The sequence below is a fragment of the Nicotiana tabacum genome, chromosome 3, assembly GCF_000715075.1.
Source record: "Nicotiana tabacum cultivar K326 chromosome 3, ASM71507v2, whole genome shotgun sequence".
Classification (NCBI taxonomy): domain Eukaryota; kingdom Viridiplantae; phylum Streptophyta; class Magnoliopsida; order Solanales; family Solanaceae; genus Nicotiana; species Nicotiana tabacum.
This window is the reverse complement of record NC_134082.1, coordinates 214,572,636-214,593,474: the sequence shown is the minus strand read 5'-3', so window position 1 is coordinate 214,593,474 and position 20,839 is coordinate 214,572,636. Positions and strand designations below refer to the sequence as shown.

Sequence of the window (20,839 nt, the reverse complement as noted above, 5' to 3'; positions counted from 1 at the left end):
CCTTGAATTCTATACCACGAGCTTCCACATTACTTCACTCTCTCGACAAAGAATATGATATAGAAAACCCAAGAAACTGTAGCAACATCCAAGAATTGTAATGAATAAAACATGCATGCCAACACCCCTTGTGTCGTTTCCAAAATTTTCTTACAAGCATAAAAGAAGAGAAACAAAGATAAGAAAGAAGCTAATCATCTGACACATAACGTCAAGGAGAAGTGGCACCCTGCTTTGCTTTGAGGACAAGCTCTTCCGTAGTGGTCCCAATTATCTCATTTGCACGCTTGAGACCAACACAATAGTACCTTCCAATCGTATCCTTAATTGGGAACAGAATATATTAGAGGCAAGAAAAACATAGAAATAATCAATTCAGGTAGCAGACAAGGTAGAAATAGACTTCAATAGCCAACAAGAAAGGGTGCAGATAAGGTAGAAATAGGCTTCAATAGCCAACAAGAAAGGGACTTAGCATACTACTTACTAAGGTACGAATATTGGCTGTGCATCTTCCCTGATAGTACAATAACTTGATTATTCTCCACGTTGAGAAAAGGATTACTTATTTATATTTCCATAAAAAGATTAGACCTGCGTCTTCTAATCTTATCAATGAATTTGGTTAAACTTAAGTCACCTTGCTTGTCTATGCTTTTTATAATGGATTCCTTAAGAAAATGAGAAGTAGCATTTAGTACAGAAGACATTTTCCTAAAAATAAGTCATTTCAGACAAATGTTCTAGTGTTCGGTTGGTGATTGTAATGTTAGCAAACCGGATAGTACTTTTATGAATTTTTTTTGCATTAAAATTTAAAATAATATCTAAATGTCAGTAAGAGCAATGATATCAAGTTAAGAGTTGAGATAGTTGTGAAGAGTTATTCCTTGAAAAACATTTTATTGCACATTTTACTAATTGTTAACAAAACATTATGAATGATGGCTTTTCTTGGGTGATTAGGAACACAAAATTAGATATCTATTATGTACAAATGGGAATCTTACGGAATGTACCAAAAAAGACACTATTATACCAACAACTAACCATTTTAGTCATGCTATCAAAGATAGCCAAGAAAATAACCAATGATATAACATTCAAAAAACATAGTTTGCTTATGGCTTTAACCCTTTCTTCGCTAAAGCCATGTTTGTTTGCGCTTTGTGCTTAAAGCCCCAATAGACCTATAAAACTTCTTCTTCCAAAAATCTTAATATGTGTAAAAGGTTATTTTACATCATGTTCAACGTAGTTGGTCTTTCACATTTTCTTCGATGCGTCATGCAGGCATTCTCCAGTTCGATCAATGTTGATGCTGTACAATATCACTTTCATGTTGGAAAAGAGAGGGCTTCCCAGATATCAGTAGAGAATGCTCATGTGCTAGAAACTAAGTGAATTGGTTCAACCCGGTAATTGTAAAAGAAGGCTAAATATTAGTCTCTCTTCCAGAAAATTGGCTGATGAAAAAAGCCCAAGTTCTATTATGGATAGTTGTGGGGCCAATCTAGCAAGACCTAAAACTTATGTATCTCAAAATTTTGGGCCCGATGTTATAAGTGAAGAACTGAATAGGGATTCTAATTTACCCCAACAAATGGAGCGGCCCGACCTTCTATTCCTAGAGATAGAAGCGTGTAAACATAGGGAGGTGTATCTGATAGAGCAAATTGAAAAATCAGCGGCTGCTCAACCGTTATTATCTCAATTGGAAGATGATGGAAGTCACACAGATCATGACATGCAAGAGGGGGAAATTGAGGGGGAGGTTCAGATACTCGAAAATCTAAATCAACAACAGTTAAATTGAAAATAGAGGTGCAGATGCATGGGAGATAGAAGATGTTGACCCAATTCAAGTTCAATTCCAAGAAGCTGAAATGGAAGCAACTCTATGGGTACATAGGAATATATTGAGACTGAGCAAGGAATATGAGGCAGTGTTCAAAGGCTGTGAAGGGGAGGCTCTATCTCTTTTTATGAAACTAGATGCCAAAAAGGAAGGAGGAGATGACAGAAACTCCTACTGCCAACTGTGGTACTCCAAAACAAAAGGGGGGAAAGGAAGTGGAAAAACTGGTTTTCAATGTGACGTACAAAGATGAGGGGAAAAGAGCAAGGGGAGGTCAATTTCCAGAAGTGAACCATGAAGATAAAAATTATCTCGTGGAATGTTTGGGGATTGAATAGAAGGGAAAAGAGAAGGTTAGTGAACAGTTTGATACAAAGGTGGAAAGCAGACATTTATTGCTTTCAAGAAACTAAGTTAGAGGGAAATATTGAACCATTAGTCAAGCAAATATGGACCAATAGAAGGGTAGAGTTTGGTTGCTTGCAATCAAATGGGAGAAGTGGGGGAATTCTTATTTTATGGGATAATAGGGCATGGAGAGGAGAGGTGATCACCACTGGAATATCCACAATTACTTGTAGATTCAGCTCGATGACAGAGGAGTTCTCCTGGCACCTCACAGGGGTATATGCACCTTGCAAACAGGGTGGAAAGACAACTTATGTGGATGGAAATTGCAGATACTAGGGGACTTTTTGATGGTCCCTGGGTAATATGCGGGGATTTTAACACAACTAGATTTGTAAATGAGAGGAGAAATTGTAGGAGAATGACAAGATCCATGATAGAGTTCTCTGATTTCATTAATGACATGGAAGTGGTGGATCCTCCTCTTATCGGAGGAAGTTTTACTTGGGAAAAAGGTGACAATCAGCAAGCTTTTTCAAGGATAGACAGGTTTCTATTCTCTACGGAATGGAATGATGAATTCAGGAATATTTCCCAAACACTGTTACCTAGAGTCTCTTCTGACCATGCTCCCTTACTGTTAGAATGTGGAGATTGGGAGAATCATAAGTCTTATTTCAAGTTCGAGAATTGGTGGTTCGGGGTGGCAAGTTTTAGTGACATGGTAAAAACGTGGTGGCTTTCTTTTGAGGTACAGGGTAGACCTGATTATATTCTGGCCTGCAAATTGAGGATGCTGAAAGGAAAACTAAAAGAGTGGAATGGTACAAATCATGGCAACTTTGAAGTAAGGAAAACTCAACTTCTAAGTTCCATGGCAGAAATGGATGTTGTCCAGGAAACTAGAAATCTATCTGAAGATGAGCTTTTGCAGAAGGCCAGCATGTTCATGGAGCTGGAAGATACAACAAAAAATGAGGAGATAGCTTGGAGACAGAGATCTAGAGTTCTTTGGCTCAAGCAAGGGGATAGGAACACAAAAATTTTTTCATAGAATGGCAAATGCACACATGAGAAATAACACAATTGATAAGCTAGAAGTTAATGGTGTGACGGTGGAGAATCCAGCGACTATAAAAGGGGAAATTCTATCCTTCTACCAAAAACTTTACACTGAAACAGAGGAATGAAGACCAGAGTTTGTTTTGGCTGATTGTCCTTGTATAAGTGAGAGTGAGAAGCAGTGGTTACAAAGATCATTTGAAGAGGATGAAGTTTGCGCAGGGGTAAAATTATGTGCTTCAGACAAAGTACCTGGGCCAGACGGATACACTATAGGATTTTTTCATTCTTGCTGGGATATTGTAAAGGAAGATGTTATGCAAACCTTGAGAAATTTTCATGCACAGGAGTTTTTTGAGAAGAGCTTTAATGCATCATATATAGCCCTTATACCAAAGAAGACTGGAGCTCGAGAGTTAAGAGATTTTAGGCCTATTAGCTTAATTGGGTCTGTGTACAAAATTATTTCTAAGGTTTTGACCGAGAGATTGAAAACAGTGATCTCCAAGCTAGTAGATAGGCATCAGATGGCTTTCATAAAGGGAAGACAGATAATGGATGCAACACTAGTGTCTAGTGAATGTGTTGATTCAAGGCTAAACATGAAGACACCTGGAATTCTTTGCAAACTTGATATTGAGAAAGCATATGATCATGTGAGTTGGGGTTTTCTTCTTAAAATGCTGAAATCTATGGGTTTTGGAAGAAAGTGGATTAAATGGATGCTCTTCTGCATAAGCTCAGTCAGGTTCTCTGTTCTCATCAATGGTTCCCCAAAAGGTTTCTTCCCTTCACATAGAGGTTTGAGACAGGGTGACCCTCTTCCCCCTTTTTGTTCCTAATAGCAATGGAAGGTCTAAATAATATGATAAAGGTAGCAAATAACAATAGGTGGATGATTGGTTTTAAGGTGGCAAGTAGTGTAGGTGGAATGGAGGTAACTCATCTACTATATGCAGGTGATACTTTGGTATTTTATGATGCAAAAGAAGAAGAGCTAAGACATCTCAGGATGATTCTAACAATTTTTGAGGCAGTCTCTGGTCTACATGTCAATTGGAGGAAAAGCCTTATTTTTCCAGTAAATGAGGTAACTGATACACAAAGGCTGACAGGCGTTCTTGGATACACAGTTGGAACTCTTCCTACAACCTACTTAGGTATGCCATTGGGTTCTAAAAACAAGTCGTCAGACATTTGGAGTGGGGTGTTAGAAAGATGTGAGAAAAGATTGGCTAAGTGGAAAAGCCAGTACATATCCCTGGGGGCAGAGTAACATTGGTTAACAGTGTCTTAGATGCACTTCCCACATACATGATGTCTCTTTTTCCTATTCCTACAAAAATAGAGAAAAGGATTAATGTTATGAGAAGGAATTTCATCTGGCAAGGAAATAAAGAGAAGGGAGGTTATCACTTGGTTAACTGGAAGGTTTTGACACAAAGCAAGAAATCTGGGGGCTTAGGCATAAGAAACTTGAGACTACATAATAAAAGCCTACTCATGAAATGGCTTTGGAGGTTTCGCAGAGAAGATCAAACTTTATGGCGACAGGTCATCACTGAAAAATATGGACTAGAGGGACAATGGATACCTAGAGCAGTGACAACAACATATGGGGTTAGTGTCTGGAGGTCCATCAGGGCATATTGGCCTCTTTTTGCTGAGAATGTTTCTATTGTAGTAGGGAATGGGAGGAAAACATCCTTTTGGAATGATAATTGGCGAGGGCATGGACCTTTGAATGACCTTTTCAGTGACATGAAAGTTTTGAGTTTGAATAATGAAGCCACAGTGGAAGACAGTTGGGACCAACATGGATGGACTTTCAACTTTAGAAGAGAACTAAATGACTGGAAATTGCCTAGATTCACTGAATTTTTGAATGTACTTGATCAGTTCAAGGGGACTACAGTGGAGGAGGATAGGGTTAAATGGACAAGGCATCGTAGTGGCTCTTTTGCAGTGAACTCAGCATACAAATTGCTCAACCATCAAGGCCAGCAAACTCAGTTATGGAGCTGGAAAACAATATGGCAAGCCAAAATACCAACTAAAGTAGCCTGCTTTGTATGGTTAGCAGCCATGGATGCTTGTCTAACACAAGACAATCTAATGAGAAGAGACATGCCATTGTGTTCAAGGTGTTATCTGTGTGGAAATGAGGCTGAAAGTAGTAGCCATTTATTTTTACACTGTCAGTTTGCTAGAGCTTTATGGCACCTATTTTTGAGTATGAAAGGACTGTCATGGGCCATGCCCAGGAGTACAGGGGAGCTACTTGCTTGCTGGAATTTCTCTGGAGACCTGATCAAACAAAAAAAGTGGTGGAAGACCATCCCGGGATGTATATGGTGGATCATTTGGATGGAAAGAAACAGTAGATGTTTTGAAGGACACAACAACTCCTTACAGAAGATCAAGATGACCTGCTTATTTTTGTTTCACTTTTGGTGTAAGGAAGATTTTGTACAGGATGTAGATTCAATGATAGATATCATAGGATCACTGTAGTAGGAGATAGAAGATAGCCGTGGTTTTTGCTCTTTTTGATATATGTATATATGGCCTTAGCACAGCCTTTGTGCTACGATTAAATAATATGTTACCATTCTCAAAAAAAATTAGTCTCTCTTCTTCTACCTACCTGTGGAAAATGACATCTTGGTTTAATGCTTCTAATGACCAAAAGGAATATCTCTCAAGTTTTCAGACTTCTCGTAAAACAGTGGTTTAAAAGCTGGAGTAACTTAAAGATTCCTGGAAAGATCCCTTTTTTTCTTTTCTTGATGGGGGTCTTACCAACTAGCTCAATCTTGCCATTCCAAAGGATGACGCTTAAAACATGGACCATTTAAAAGCGCTTAACTTTCTTTTAGAAGGTATATAGATGGTGTGTGGCAAGGATCATCTAGTCAGCAACGAAATGAACGAGCAATAAGAAACAAATGGCTTGGCCGAGTTTAGCATCGTCTAAATCCAGAGACCCATAAACTCCTTTCCAGTGGTTTAGTCCTGCTTCTTGTGTGATATATATATATATATTTCCCCCCATATTAATGCCTATATCTAAATATCTGGCAGCAAGACAAGTTTGCAAGAAAAGATATTTACTAGGTCAAGGAAAAGAACAAAAAAGTAAAAGGCTAAGACAGAAGATCATTCTTACCCGAACAACAATGCCTAATTTATCTAGTTTCTGAACAGCATCATCTACATCAAAATTACAGCTTACGCCGAACTCTTCTTTTAGCAATTCCTCGCACCGCAGATCAAGATCCTATACAATCCTCAGAATAATGGAAGATTATCTTAGTAACACAGTAATTGAGGGACACCATGGAAGCATGCATCAAAGAAAAGCACCAGATAAGATTCATATGAATGCCAAACATGCAGTGAGAGATACATGTGTCATATACCTGCAAAGTAGCTTTACCCTGTTCCATCAAAATGAAAAATGAAATAATAACTTCCTTTACCTGCAAATTTGACATGGACACCATAAGCACCAGCTGTAACTTGTTCAACTACTCGAGAACATTGTATCAGAATCAGTAGCTACATTCAGTAACGAAATGCAGTCTCAAACAACTGATAATATTTATTAAAAGTGGGAACCCTGAGAGTATATGTAAACATTTCTAAATTTCCTATAATGGCACACCAGCATCATAAATATCTTCCTTTTCTATTTCTTTGACTTCATAATTGTATCGTTAGTCTATCATATAAATCCCGATCACCATCAGAAATGAAAAAGAAAAGCTTATTTTCAGTTTTATAGTCCTTTATTTTCCTGGGGAAGGAGGTAGGGTAATAAAATTACAGGAAATTCATGATAGAAACAGCCGAGGGTCTCCTGGAAACAGCCTCTCTGCCCCTCGGGGTAGGGGTAAGGTCTGCGTACATATTACCCTCCCCAGACCCCACTTGTGGGATTATACTGGGCTGTTGTTGTTGTTGTTGTTGTTGTTGAAATTCATGATAGAATGAAAAAGCAATTCAAGGGAGAAAGAAGACAGAAGCTACATACTTCTTGCTGAATCACATCATCGCACAAATGGAGAAGAGTACCCCTTCCACTATCTAGCTGTTTATCATACATTGACTGGGTAATCAAGTTCTGATATGTAGCCATATTTTGTTGAAACCTGCAGGCAAATTAATGAATCAGCTTCGGTGAAATACCAGCTTGAGGATGCTCTTAGTGATTTGCTATGTTCTTAGCGATCATCTGAGACATTCATCATATAAAACATGTGCCTCAGCATGACAAAATGCACAATTTAGGGAACTGCGATCAAAAAGAGAATGAACATTACAAATGTGGGCAGACTACACAACTAAGTCCATGATGCTTATGTCCCTTAAATAAACAAAAGACAAGTGAAGACAGATTTGAAGGAACATGCAAGATTGGGAGATCGAGGAACTCCAAGACTTGTTGGCACTACTATACGGGCAAGGTATGCACCACTATTCTAGTGATTGTTGGAGATGGGGGTTGCGTGCCGATGGTTTGTTCACCGTAAAGTCCTTCTACCAAAGTATGCTTGTGAGAGGGGAGGTCACTTTTCCCTACTCATCAATATGGATCCCTAACGCGCCCACAAAGGTGTGTTTTTTTGTATGGTTAGCAGCGAGGGGTGTGATCTTGACTGCGGAAAATCTACGCAGGCGAGGAATCACACTTGTTAGTTGGTGCTATATGTGTAAAAGCTCAGGGGAAGAAGTTGATCATCTTTCATTGCATTGCCCTGTGTCCTCGGCTTTGTGGAGGACGATCCTGAACCTTTTTGGTGTTCAATGGGTGATGCCAAGCACTGTAAAGGAAATGCTACATAGCTGGGCCGGCCTACGTAGACGAAGAAAACAAAAGGCGTGGAAGTTCGCACCACTAGCTCTCATGTGGATAGTTTGGGGGGAGCGAAATAGGAGAGCTTTTGAAGGGATTGAGTCACCTTTTTCAAATCTTAAGAATAGTCTTTTATCTTTGATTGCTTTTTGGTGTACTCATGTAGCCCCAAATTGTGTGGATGATTGGGCGTCTTTTGTAGAGAATCATGTTCTGTTGTAAATTCCCTAATCCTCTGTATAACTCTTGTAAAAGGGAGTTTCCCCTTTTTGATTAATACAATGACAGATTTGAAGTGCTGAAAAGTCAGCAACTAAGAATAAAACGATATACCAGCATTAGTACAGATAATTCTTTGCTTTCTTTTAAAAAAATTGATGCAGATAATACTGAAATTAACAGGCACTCAACGTGAAGTATGTCTTTGCACAATAGCCTATCACCGTGGAGAGAACAGCAAATATGACCCAGATATCAGCTTTAGGCAATTCAAGCGAACCCACAACAGCTACCTGAAAGAATGAAAGAGTACCTCAGTTAAAAAAAATAATCTGAAAGGACAATAACAGTCAAGTAGTCAAATTCTAAGTGGTTTAAAGTAACTAACCAGACCAACTATTGCAGACACAAGGAATTTGACCCAATCCATTGGAGTTAAACTGGGATTCTTTTTCTCCGGCTAAAAAAGAAAGAGAAAGATAGCATCAAGATGTAACAGTTTATAAGAAGCTCAGCCCCCCAGTTGAAAGGTACATATAATAATTTCAGGATGTAACAGTTTATAAGAAACTCAGCCTCCCAGAGGAAAGGTACACAAAATACAGGCTGAAAGAAAACAACAACAACAACGACCCAGTAAAATCCCACAGAGTGGGGTCTGGGTAGTGTGTACGTAGACCTTACCCCTACCCCGATGGGGCAGAGATGCTGTTTCCGATAGACCCTCGGCTCAGGAAGACGGAAAGAAAACAAGAAGAGACAATATATCAGTATCGTCAACAGAATCCATAGAAATAGTAACAGCATCATAAAACAATTGAAAGAAAACAATTGGAAAAAAAAAAAATCATACAAGGACAATTTCCAGGTCAGCCATTGGGATGTGTCTGAAATGCTTCACATAAATTCCTCGATCAGATTGTGATGAGGTACCAGCTCGTCTGCAAAATTACCACTTGAATCCATTATTCAAACAACACACAGTGTACAACAAGTGAACGATAAAGGAACAAGGGACCAAAAAACTTATTATTCAACAACTTAGCCATCTGATAAACATGAGCCTTTTTGTGAAAGAAAATGGGCTTCAACCAAGAATTTCATATTTAAAGATATTTCCACAAAGAAAGCAAAGTCATACCTGTAGACAACAATTATCCTGTCAAAAGTAGGTTCTTGAATTGTTATCTTGCTCAGCAGACTACGTAAACTGGATTCAGACAATAGAAAAAAATTATAAGTTGGTAATAAGCATCAGGAACTCAAAGCAGGCAGCAAAAATTGTTAATGCTAGTGGTATTAAATCATAATTATTAATGTCACTCGACTGGCTAACAGTGGTGAATCCAACAACTGGTCATCCGCTTCTACCAGTTCAGACAAGTAATCGGATACATTAGACCATTAATTTTCTTGCTCTAAGAGCCAAACCCACTACACGCCAAGCATGGATGTGATTAATCAGATTCTTCCAATTTCACTCGGGCATATCAACTCTGAAATTAAGGTAAATGAATAGCAGAAATGGAAGGGAAATACATGAATGCATCTAATACATACTTTGACAGGGATTTACTCAACAATTGTTGCTACAACTAGGAATGCACTGATCAAACTGGAGGGAGAGTATTGATAAGAGAAGTTATTTCCAGATGTCTTCTTCATGTATTTTGCTGGTAATGAGATTACTAAGATGGTTATTTAATGAAGATTTCTGGCATATATGAGGGATTTCTATATTTCGAAGGCAAAAGAGAAAAGAGGGGAAAGTAATTGACTAGATCAGAAGTGCACCATCAACCAGACGAATGCTGAATTACTCCTTTATTGGCCCTAATATTGACTAGGTCTTAGGGTCTTGAACAAGTCCCACATTACTTTTGCAAGGATTTCTAAATGGATCTACCATGGGGCTTATAATAATCCCGAGTTACTCCACCAAATGCCTTAAGATTTTGGGTTGGATGCTCAAATTCTCTCATATCATATCAGAGCCAATTTTTGGTAAGCCTGTGCTCAGCCATTTTTTCCTCTACTTCTTATCTCTACCACTTCATAAACTGCGAATTCTAGCTCTCTGAAGCAGACAAGCCAAAAGAAAGGCAACAACTAGCAATCATGTACAGTTTAGTTATAGTACAGCTTGTAATGGTTACTTTTATTTCAATCCTTGTACGTGAGAATTGTACTCTCAAACTTTCTATACTTTAGCAAGACAAAACTAAGATGTAATTTTTTGGAAGCTACAGAGTAGTAGAGAATTGGGCATGTCAATTTCTCACATAAAGTTAGCTAGCATTAGTCTAGTTATAAACTTTGGAATATGCGCAGATGCTAGTGACTGTCTGCCAATTCACTAGATGATACTTTTTAGTTCCATCCGCTGCATCCCAAAGAACACGAGAACGGAGTGTTAGAGAAGATTTTGGCTGATTATCCATGGTTTTGAAAAGGCTTATAATGTCCTTGGTTATTCAACCACATCCTTTAAGTATTCTGTTTGAATGCTTAGACAAAGGTGGATCCAGGAAGTTGCGCAGATGTTGTAAACTGTTGGGCCTGTCCTTAAGGAGGTAAGGTTGTATATCCCCCAAACTTTTTTTGATAAGGTAAATTGTATTAATCAAAAGGGAGAGAACTCCCGTATACAAGAAGTATACCAAAAAGTAGAGAATTTACCTCAGAACATGATTCTCTATAAAAGACGCCCAATCTTCTATATAAATAGGGGCTACATGAGTGCACCAAAAAGTGCTCAAAGATAAAAGACTATTCTTAAGATGTGAAAAAGGAGACTCAATCCCCTCAAAAGCTCTTCTATTTCTCTCCCCCCAAACTATCCACATGAGAGCTAACGGGGCGAACTTCCACGCCTTTTGCTTTCTTTTTCTACGGAAACCAGCCCAGCTATATAGCATTTCCTTTACAGTGCTTGGCATCACCCATTGAACACCAAAAAGGTTCAGGATCGCCCTCCACAAAGCCGAGGACACAGGGCAATGCAACAAAAGATGATCAACTTCTTTCCCTGAGCTTTTACACATATAGCACCAACTAACAAGTGTAATTCCCCTCTTTCGCAGATTCTCAGCAGTCAAAATCACTCCCCTCGCCGCTAGCCGTGCAAAAAAGCACACCTTCGTGGGCGCCTTAGGAATCCAGATCGAGGAGTATGGAAAAGAGGCCTCCTCTCTCGCCAACATACTCTGGTAAAAGGACTTTACGGTGAACAGACCATCGCCACGCAAACCCCATCCCCAAGAATCACAAGATGGCTGAGGCCTGTCTTGCCCATATAGCAGTGTAAATAAATCTTGGAGCTCCGCAATCTCCCAATCTTGCGTGTTCCTTCTAAATAAAAGGTCTCATACTACCCCCCTACATGCTCCTTACGAATCTGTTGGACCATCAATTCCTTCTGGTTTGAAACTCTGAAGAGGTGGGGTCTTCAGAGTATCCTCTCCACACCACCTATGATTCCAAAAGCTGATTCTCCTTCCATCTCCCACCCTGTAAGAGATGTTGCCACTGAAGGATTCCCAATTCTTCATGATGCTCCTCCACATGCCACACCCGAAGGTGTTGTGATTGCCTTGGTCCTCCAACCCCCTCCCGTGGAATCGTACTTTTCTACTAGGACCTTCCTCCATAGAGCATGCTCTTCTACTTCGAATCTCCATAGCCATTTTCCCAACAAAGCTCTTTTGAATACCCTAGATCTTTTACTCCAAGTCCACCCCACTTCTTTGGGAAGTGACTGTCTGCCAATTCACTAGATGATACTTTTTAGTTCCATCCGCTGCATCCCAAAGAACACGAGAACGGAGTGTTAGAGAAGATTTTGGCTGATTATCCATGGTTTTGAAAAGGCTTATAATGTCCTCGGTTGTAAGTATTCTATTTGAATGCTTAGACAAAGACGGATCCAGGAAATTTATGGGTTCTGGTGACCCCATGCTTGCCACAGAACCCACAACCCACTTATGCTATCGTGTTTGCAGTTTATTATGTGTACATATTTAGTGGATTTCTCAATACATATACAGGATCTGGGCCAAAGCTACTGGGTTCTGTCGAACCCGTACTATATGTCGTACATCCTCCTCTGTGCTTAGATGCTTTGCCCTTGGTTGTTATATTCTCCTTGAATAAATAAGGTCTTGTATTCCATGTCTCAGTCGTAAACATCGGATAGAATGGGTTATCCAATTTGCCATTCAATTGGAAGAGATCATAAAGGGTGGAGCCATTATCTACGTCAGTAATAAGTGGTCCTTACTATTTTGATAGGCAGTCCCTGGCCAAGTATCAATCTGATCCTGGACTCTACACTATTTCACTTGATGCAAGGAAAATTGATTACTTCTGGCACTACGAAGAAATGTTTGGTTAAAAGGACAAAGGTCGGTGCAAAAACCAGAATAGTTCATTGCTACACTAGGTCCAACTAGCAAGACAGATGCACACAATCTGCGGCAGAGATAACTATAAGACACCACAATGCTTAACTGCCTTTTAACCAAAGACCATAAACACTCATGCAGAAGAAAAATGACAACCTTTTTATCGTTATGGACTGTCCATCTCATACAGATTCCAGTTGTTAATACTTTATGCATAAGTCAAATAGAATTTGCATACAGAAAAATAGGTCCATTTGCAACAAATCCGAGTATAAGTGAATGACCAGATGAGAGCCATTAAAACCTTAATGTGAAATTCTACAAGACAATTGGATCATCTCCAAAATGATACATTGAAAGTTACTATGAAAGTTATAGATAAAAGATTCACAAGACACAAATGTGCCTCCTAAACTTCCTAGAGCAGCTTATCAGCTAAAGCAAAGAATAGAAATACACTAATACAGAACAGCAAAGAGACACTTAATAGACCTGAGTTCCATATTTTGAATGCGGATACGTTCAACATATAAGTCATGATCTTCTGCTTCACTGTTGATCTCATCATCTTTTTTCGGATCCTTTTTGCGCCGTGAACTTGATCTCCTCGAAAACAGTCTATCAATCCTGGCAGCATAAGAACCTAAGAATGCTAAGACGCAATGCATTCACTAAAACACTGAAAAGAGGCCCAAAACAGAGGCAAAGTGCAGATGAACTTTAGAATTCTATCTTCAAATTTTCACCAGAAGGGTTCAGAAAGTTATAGGAACTTCATTTCGAGTACAATGCAAACTGTAAACAGGTTTACTATACTAAAGTATCTAAAAGTCACTTACCTTGTTTTTCTCAAAATCCATGCCCAAGTGCGTCCAATAATCATGTCCACTTTTTCCATGAAAAAGTAATCAGTAGTCCTATCAATTCCAATGCCGCGCCGAAAAATTACGTACTGGAAAGAAAAGGTACGTGTATAGAGATTCAGTGGCATGATCAAACTCTTGACTCTCATCCTTTTCCCTCGAGAAATATATGTTCATATTACACATTGATATACTTAATAAGTTTCTAAGGTAAAACATTGATATACCATATAAGTTGAACAGCTCAAATACAATATAATACATCCATAATACTATTTGCAGGTTCAAAGAGATATAAGTGACAACACGTGCACAAGTCACTCTTTACCTTTGTTAAAGCTTGTGTGCACTATTACAGGTTTGAGGAGCAGACCTTAAACAATGATTAATCTTTTGAAAACTAGCAAGAAGATGAGAGGATAAAGATTCTAGTTAGTGCTCAGTCATACCACACTTTTTTGAATCCGTGGGCGCAAAAAAATATCTTTCATCAAAGAAAAAGAAGAGAGGGCCAGTAAGCACAATATAACTCTAAAGTTCCTCGTAAGAAATGATCGCATACTTTTGCTTGTGTTTTATTGGAGTGCAAATTCCTTCTTGCCAAAATCTTGGGCAGAGTAATGGACATCCTGACACCTAAGAGCTAATGTTGTATAGGGCCAGTGGTTACTTCAAGATTCACTTTAAACAGCCAATCATACTTGCTGCAAAGCAACAATGAGATAGGGAAATAAATGGACACCATATGTGGATATCAAGGATTCAAGTCACATTCTTGAACCCCAAACAATGCAAGGCACCGACAAAAAGCAGATTGGGAAATATTCAATTTGGTGAAAATTTCATAAATACAACCAGAAGCTACACTTGTCGACCTAGCATCTGGGAGCCATTAACTTCATACCAAACGTTCCAGCAAAAGTAAAGGCCTAACTTGAAGCTACACTAAGAGATATACCTTGTCAGTAAACTCTGGAAGGTCCTCACGAGGATGCTCTGCAAAATACTTCTCTAAAAGTTTTTTGTCAAGCTGCATCCAGGAAAAGGTAGAGTGAATGCATAGTGAAATGACAAAATGGAACTATATCAAGAGAGCCAATAATTGTCGGGACAAAGTATATGCGAAAGCAGCTGGTTAAGAACCTTAGATTCATCAACAGTGATTGGAAGATTTAGAAGATACTGTCCTGAACGTGCAACATCAATCTCTTCATCACTAGCTATTTTAAAATTGCTTTTGTTCATAATCTGCATCAGCATAAGAGAATGATGATAGAAAGTGGAGAATGAAATAAGGGTGCCAGAACACAAATGTCATACTCATTTCCCTTAATCCTCCAGCTAGATGTGGAAAAGCATTCAGAATTCACTGCATTTACAGTTTGGTGCAAGTTTAAAATCCATTACAGGCTTGGCCTCAATAGCATGATAATGCAGTGCAAAATAATGGAAAACGACTTTAGAGATAAATGAATAATATATAGCCATTCCCCATGCTTGAAAATAAAGAAATATCCCCTTCCATTTCGATTTTGCAACAAAACAGCATAAATATGCGAAATTTTCTTATTGTAAGGCTACTCCTTATGATTAAAAATGGGAAGCGTGTGTTAGAAAAAACAAAGTAAAAGAGAAGAAAAAAAACAGGAAAATGAAGGACGAAGCAACTCCCACTCCCTGAAGACAAAAACCTCGACCTCTTACCTTTCACCTCACTGCCGTAGTGTTGTCAAAGGCGAAAGCCGATAAAAAGCGCTCCAGGTCTATTTGGGCTTTAAATGCAAAGCCCAATTGAAGTGTAGGCTTTGGTTCAAAAAGGCGCAAAGAAGAAAAAATAAAAAAATATATGTAATGCAAGAAAAAATTAAGAATTTCATTCATAATGATTTCCTTAACAATTATTATATCTTTTTACCAATTATATTTATTGTTTTGTACTACTCTATTCAAGATAGAACTTATGGGCAACGAGGCGCACGTCTTAGTGCCTTGCCTACACAAAAGCGCAGCCTAAGTGACGTGAAGCGCATGCCCTGAGCTTTTTTGAGCTTCAGGGCTTAAGCGCACCTCAAATGAGCCTTTGACAACAACTGGTTGTCTCGTCTCCCTCCCCTGAGAAAAAAACAATTATTCCCTATGTCCCGATTTATGTGATGCACTTTCCTTTTCAGTATGTCCCAAAAAGAATTATACTTTTTAAAAAATAAAAAAATTAAAATTTTTCATTTTACCCTTAATGAGACCATCTATAGCCACAAAAATATATACGACTTGTTTAGACCACAAGTTCCAAAAGCTTTCTTTTTCTTAAATTTTGTGCTCAGCTAAACAACATCACATAAAATGGGATGGAAGGAGTAGTTTTTCCTCTCAATTTAATCCAATAGAATTTTCTTCCATTACAGTGGATCTTATAACTTAATAACTTATGCAGGATTCTATCTTTTGTTATACTATTTCCTAGGCTCGGGGAGGAGAGGATAGCATGTTTTCACCTCCGTTGGGGATTTTCTTTTGAAGGTACATAAATGTCAGGGCCCTCATACAAGGGTTGTAGATCAAAAGTATTCTAACTATCTTCTTTTTCTCGGGTAAATTGTTGAGCCATGGGTACACACATACACATATATATATAGAGAGAGATCTTCATATAAGCAACTGCAGACTATAAATATGCACGCACAGAAGACACATATGAGATTGAATTCTTTATTAAATTTAAACTGGAACACCAATATCCTGACTAACGATATGCGGATACCATAGAATATAGCAGCTGATAGTGTTACTGAAAGGTCCAACACGGGTGCTCAAAGTCCACTTGGGCAAATGCGGCTGGGGAGTCGGAAAGAATGAGATGGGTGACGGACTTGCCCTACTGTCAGAGCTAGTGGTGTGTTCTTGAGATGAAAGGCTTAGCCTTCACCACCTTCCACCTTTCCGACTTTCTCTTATTTGAACTTTTTAGATCAGTCAACTTGAGTAAGCAACTTGGGCCAAGGGATGAAACTCAAGTCTCTAGCTCTCAAGTATACTGAGTAGGCAACTTGGGCTTGCATGTTATACATATTTTTTTAATAAGTATACTGAGTAGGCAACTGGGGCTTGCATGTTATAAAATGAATCTAAACAGCCCATGTAGCTAGCTCAGGTACCAGAGGAAAACAAACTTTAGACGAAGCTGCAGCTTTTTACCTGAAACAAATATGTCAAGAAATTCTGTTCAAGAACGTCAATCTCTTCTGGAGATAACTTCTGCTGTTCCAACTTTTTAGCCCCGTTCACAGGATCAAACAAAGAGTATAATTGCTGCAATCAGACAAGTATTATTGATCAAAACACAATATCAACATCAGCATATTATATTCATTTGCAGTAAACTGATGAGAAAAAGATGTCTGATCAAATAAAAAGTAGCATAAGATTATATTACCATGAGATCCTCAAATTGTAGAAGATACCAAGCATGAATTGTGTACTCAACCCTCTTGCAAAGCTTCAGAAATTCAGCCCGGTCAGAACTATGTTCTGGGCAAGGAGGAAGGTCGGATCATTAGAACCTCAAAAAAAAGCTTAAATAACCAATCATAAAAAGCACTAAAGAGACTAGAAGCACAGAGATTCATGCAGCATTTTACAGTTTCAAGAAAAGTAGATTTTTTAGAAAGAAAAAAAAAGAGTGGAAATGAGCTGCCAAAAAGCAGACATTTATATCCAGAAGGAAAAACTTGTTTCTGTTAAAATTCTAAACATATAACACGTCAAAGCTTATCAGTGAAGGAAGGGTTTTGAAACATTTTGGGGATTTTGATCCATGACCATCAAATGTCTCCGTAAAATTCACATGGAAGGTGTACAGGGTCCCCCCCTCCTTTTGAAATGTCCAGCACTAATTTACTGCGTTGTTTTTACTGTGAGTAATACTGTTACTTATCTATCCAAAAAGTTACATAGAGGGAAGTCATTTCATAAGCTTACAATTTCTTGAAATCCATGAGGACTTGATGAAAAGATGGAAGCCTTTCTATTTCGGTTAGAGTTTATATGCCCGAGTGACCGCGTAAGGAGAAGTGTAAGATTTAGACAATTCCCGGTTATAGAGAAACCCTTATTTGTCCTAAGAGACAATTTATTGAGTAGTGGAATGAAACAAGCCAATGGGGCAGAATGATAATGAGAATTCACATGACCAACTCCAACTAGTTATGAATCGAGATGGAGTTGCAAAAATGAAATCTCTATTAAGCATCTAATTTCTTAAATTCAAGAGATTGTGAACTTCTATATTGAGTGAAGTGACTTACTCTAAGAGAGTATTTAATGATGAAAGAAATAAGTCACATGGTAAACCTTGGAAAATAATCTAATTTAATCTGGGAAAATAATCTAATTCACACAACAGTTAATCTAATTAATCTGGGAAAATAATCAAGGTCAAATTATCTGCTTTGTCACAATACAATTAGAGTGACTCAGTAAACAGCATTAAATTTTGCAAAATTAAAAATTTTAACTACCATTAAGGGGGTTGCTGTTTACACGAAAAAAAGCTAAAACTCAGACGTCACCAAAACTATGAGATCGTGTAAAAGTTAGTAACATTTTAGGTTTAAATCCATGGCACGCAATAATTGCTTGACATTCAGAAGAAAGACAAAAAAGTAGACTGCCGTTCCATATAGAGTCTAGCGTAGAAAGTTATATTATTTGCTTCAAAGATCTCCTCTTGGAGAAAGAAGCATTGTTTCCTTACACTGCCATATTCTATGGTCTAGTATAGGAAGTTCTACTGTTTGCTTTAAAAGTCTCCTCGGTTTATAGCAGAGTTGTGCTAGTCAAATTTGGTTGGTTTTTCCACAGAAGTAACTGAAACTGAAAATATCAGAGATATTATCCCATTAAATTAGAGGAGAGAAATTGTTTCAAACAACACAAAATAGAGAGGGAACAAGTGAGTAGAGAAAGAGTAACCGGTTGTTTGGGAGCATCCAATTTTTACCTATAAGGTCGGCGAGGGCCATGATGAGCCTGGGTTTGAGGACTGGAATAACAGACTCGCGCTCCAAACGGATCACCTCTTTCTTCTTCTCCATTCTAATTCCTCCGTCTTCCCAGGGCACAAAGATTCCAAAGACAGAAACAAGGACAATGCTCTATCCAATCGGTGTTTTTGTTAAAAGTGTAGTAAGTGACATTTAAGGCGACCCAAACAAAGAAATAAAAAAAGTGTAACGGTAGGAATCCGTCAACCGACGAAATGAGGTAAATGATGTGTAATGAAGAAGCGCCCTTCAGCCACCTCAAATTGCAAGACACTACAGTGCCGCGGTAGGCCTTTAGTTGACACGGGCCATGACATTCCTTACTCAATTCTAATTTTGTTTTCCTTTTTTATTTATTAAATAAACTAGTATAGTGGCCCGCGCTTCTCGCGGTTATAAAATACATTAGTGAAGTTGAAATAATATTTTAATAATATAATCGAGATAGATGGGATAATTTTTCTATGTATTTTCATACAAAATAATTTTATATCTAGGCAACACCGCAAATAAAAATATTTTTCATTGAATTAGAGCTTAGATGAATTACTATAAGATTTTCTTTAAAAAGGGAAAAGGAAAAGTAACTTTAAAGGAATTTTTTTAATTATAGATATATGTATATACGTGGTTTTAATACATGATTCTTTAAATATAACATATATTAAATATGTGAATTTATTTTATATTTTTTTCCTTCTATTGGATGATAAAATTAAAGAATTACATTAATCCTCTTGATGAAGACCAAAAGCAAGAACAAAAACAAAGATACAAGTTTATTTTCATCTGAAATGAAAAATAAAAGTCTCATAATTTTAGAATTATTACATTGTTGATCATGGATGACATTTGAACCTTGAAGGGTTAAGTTTACTTGATGTCTTTAACCTTGTTTTTTATTTCAATATTGGCTTTTACAGGAAGCATAATATTTTTATAGTAGATTTTTAACTGGTTGCTTGTCAGAACTCATCATCTCATTTTTCCTCTTCTACTTTTCCTTATGCTCTTACATATCCTTAAAATGTCATCTTCCACCGTGATTTTCACGTCCTCATTTCCCAGTCCTAGCATAGAGTATTGTAGTTGATCATGTTATTGTCCTTATATCTGCCCGTAAGTTATTAGAGGTTCACGTGATAATCACTTTATAAACGCATTGACGAATTAGAAATGTAGCTTGACTGAGTGGCTTCTTCTATCAACCTTGCAATCATGACTTATATTTGTTATGGAAAGTCCATTGCAATGCCAGAAGTGTGTGTATGTGTATATATATATATATATATATATATATATATATACACACGTGGAAGAAGAAACAGAACTCACAAGGAATATTTAAGAATAGAGACAAATTGCAATAATGAGGAAAGATATTAGTATAAAAAATGCTACAAAAATTTAAGAAAATTAGAAGAGCCTCACAAAATTCTTAAATTTGATTGTAAAAACCTGACGATGTACTGATTGATGGCATTTAAAAAAAAAACATAGGTCTCAATTGTACAAGACCTCCCTCCTTAGCTTTATTAATCAGAGATGACAATGTGTGTAAAAGAAAACAAATTGAAGCTAAAAAAAATTGTAAAGTTCTAAGCGAAAAAGGAAAATAGATGGAACATTTAGAACATTAATATCATATAAAACTTAATATTTTTGAAGTGTCAAAAAAAGAGAGAGAATTTATATCATCGGTGCTTCGACGTGAAAGGACATTCAGATCTTTAAGAATTGAGCCATAAAACACAAAGAAAAAAACGATTATATATATTCACCCACAAAGTTAGATTGAAGTAATGCATATTAATGGAGAACGAACATGGGTTTATAATAGGAAACAAACTTTACGTTACATTTGATGCAGTAATACATTTGAAGTAATAGTGTTTACTGGGGAAAGGAACGTGGGGATATTGAAACGGAAGAATAATCAATAATTACTTATAAGGAGGAGAAAAAATCCCAAAATCAAGGAAAATAGCCAAAAATCTGAGAGAAAAGAGAAATACAAATCCTGGACTATGAGAACTTCCACGTCACTTTCTTATTTCCCACATTTATATATATATATATATAGAAACGCATATGAAGTGTGAGAAAAGTGAGAATGAGGAATATTAATATGCCAATTTACCAACTTTAAGTTGTTTGACTCAAAAGATATCGGAACCTTTTTGAAT

At 37.5% G+C, this 20,839-nt stretch overlaps 1 protein-coding gene across 2 annotated transcripts; it reads right to left on the bottom strand.

Annotated features, from left to right (window-relative positions):
- Positions 1-77: 77 nt before the first annotated feature.
- Positions 78-18,940, bottom strand: LOC107796264 (uncharacterized). 2 transcript variants are annotated; one of them, XM_016619017.2, is made up of 15 exons: positions 18,611-18,940; positions 17,045-17,139; positions 16,807-16,920; positions 14,755-14,859; positions 14,570-14,641; positions 13,588-13,700; positions 13,241-13,375; positions 9,487-9,555; positions 9,199-9,286; positions 8,734-8,805; positions 8,538-8,638; positions 7,305-7,422; positions 6,691-6,750; positions 6,438-6,548; positions 78-322 (listed from the first exon to the last, which is right to left on the bottom strand). In XM_016619017.2, the coding sequence occupies exons 1-15, from the start codon at positions 18,702-18,704 to the stop codon at positions 212-214; spliced, it is 1,458 nt and encodes a 485-aa protein (XP_016474503.1). In that variant the 5' UTR covers positions 18,705-18,940; the 3' UTR covers positions 78-211. The 2 variants fall into 2 exon arrangements, with proteins under 2 accessions (XP_016474503.1, XP_075106690.1); XM_075250589.1 differs by lacking the exons at positions 17,045-17,139; positions 18,611-18,940 and having other exon boundaries at positions 14,755-14,980.
- Positions 18,941-20,839: the final 1,899 nt, after the last annotated feature.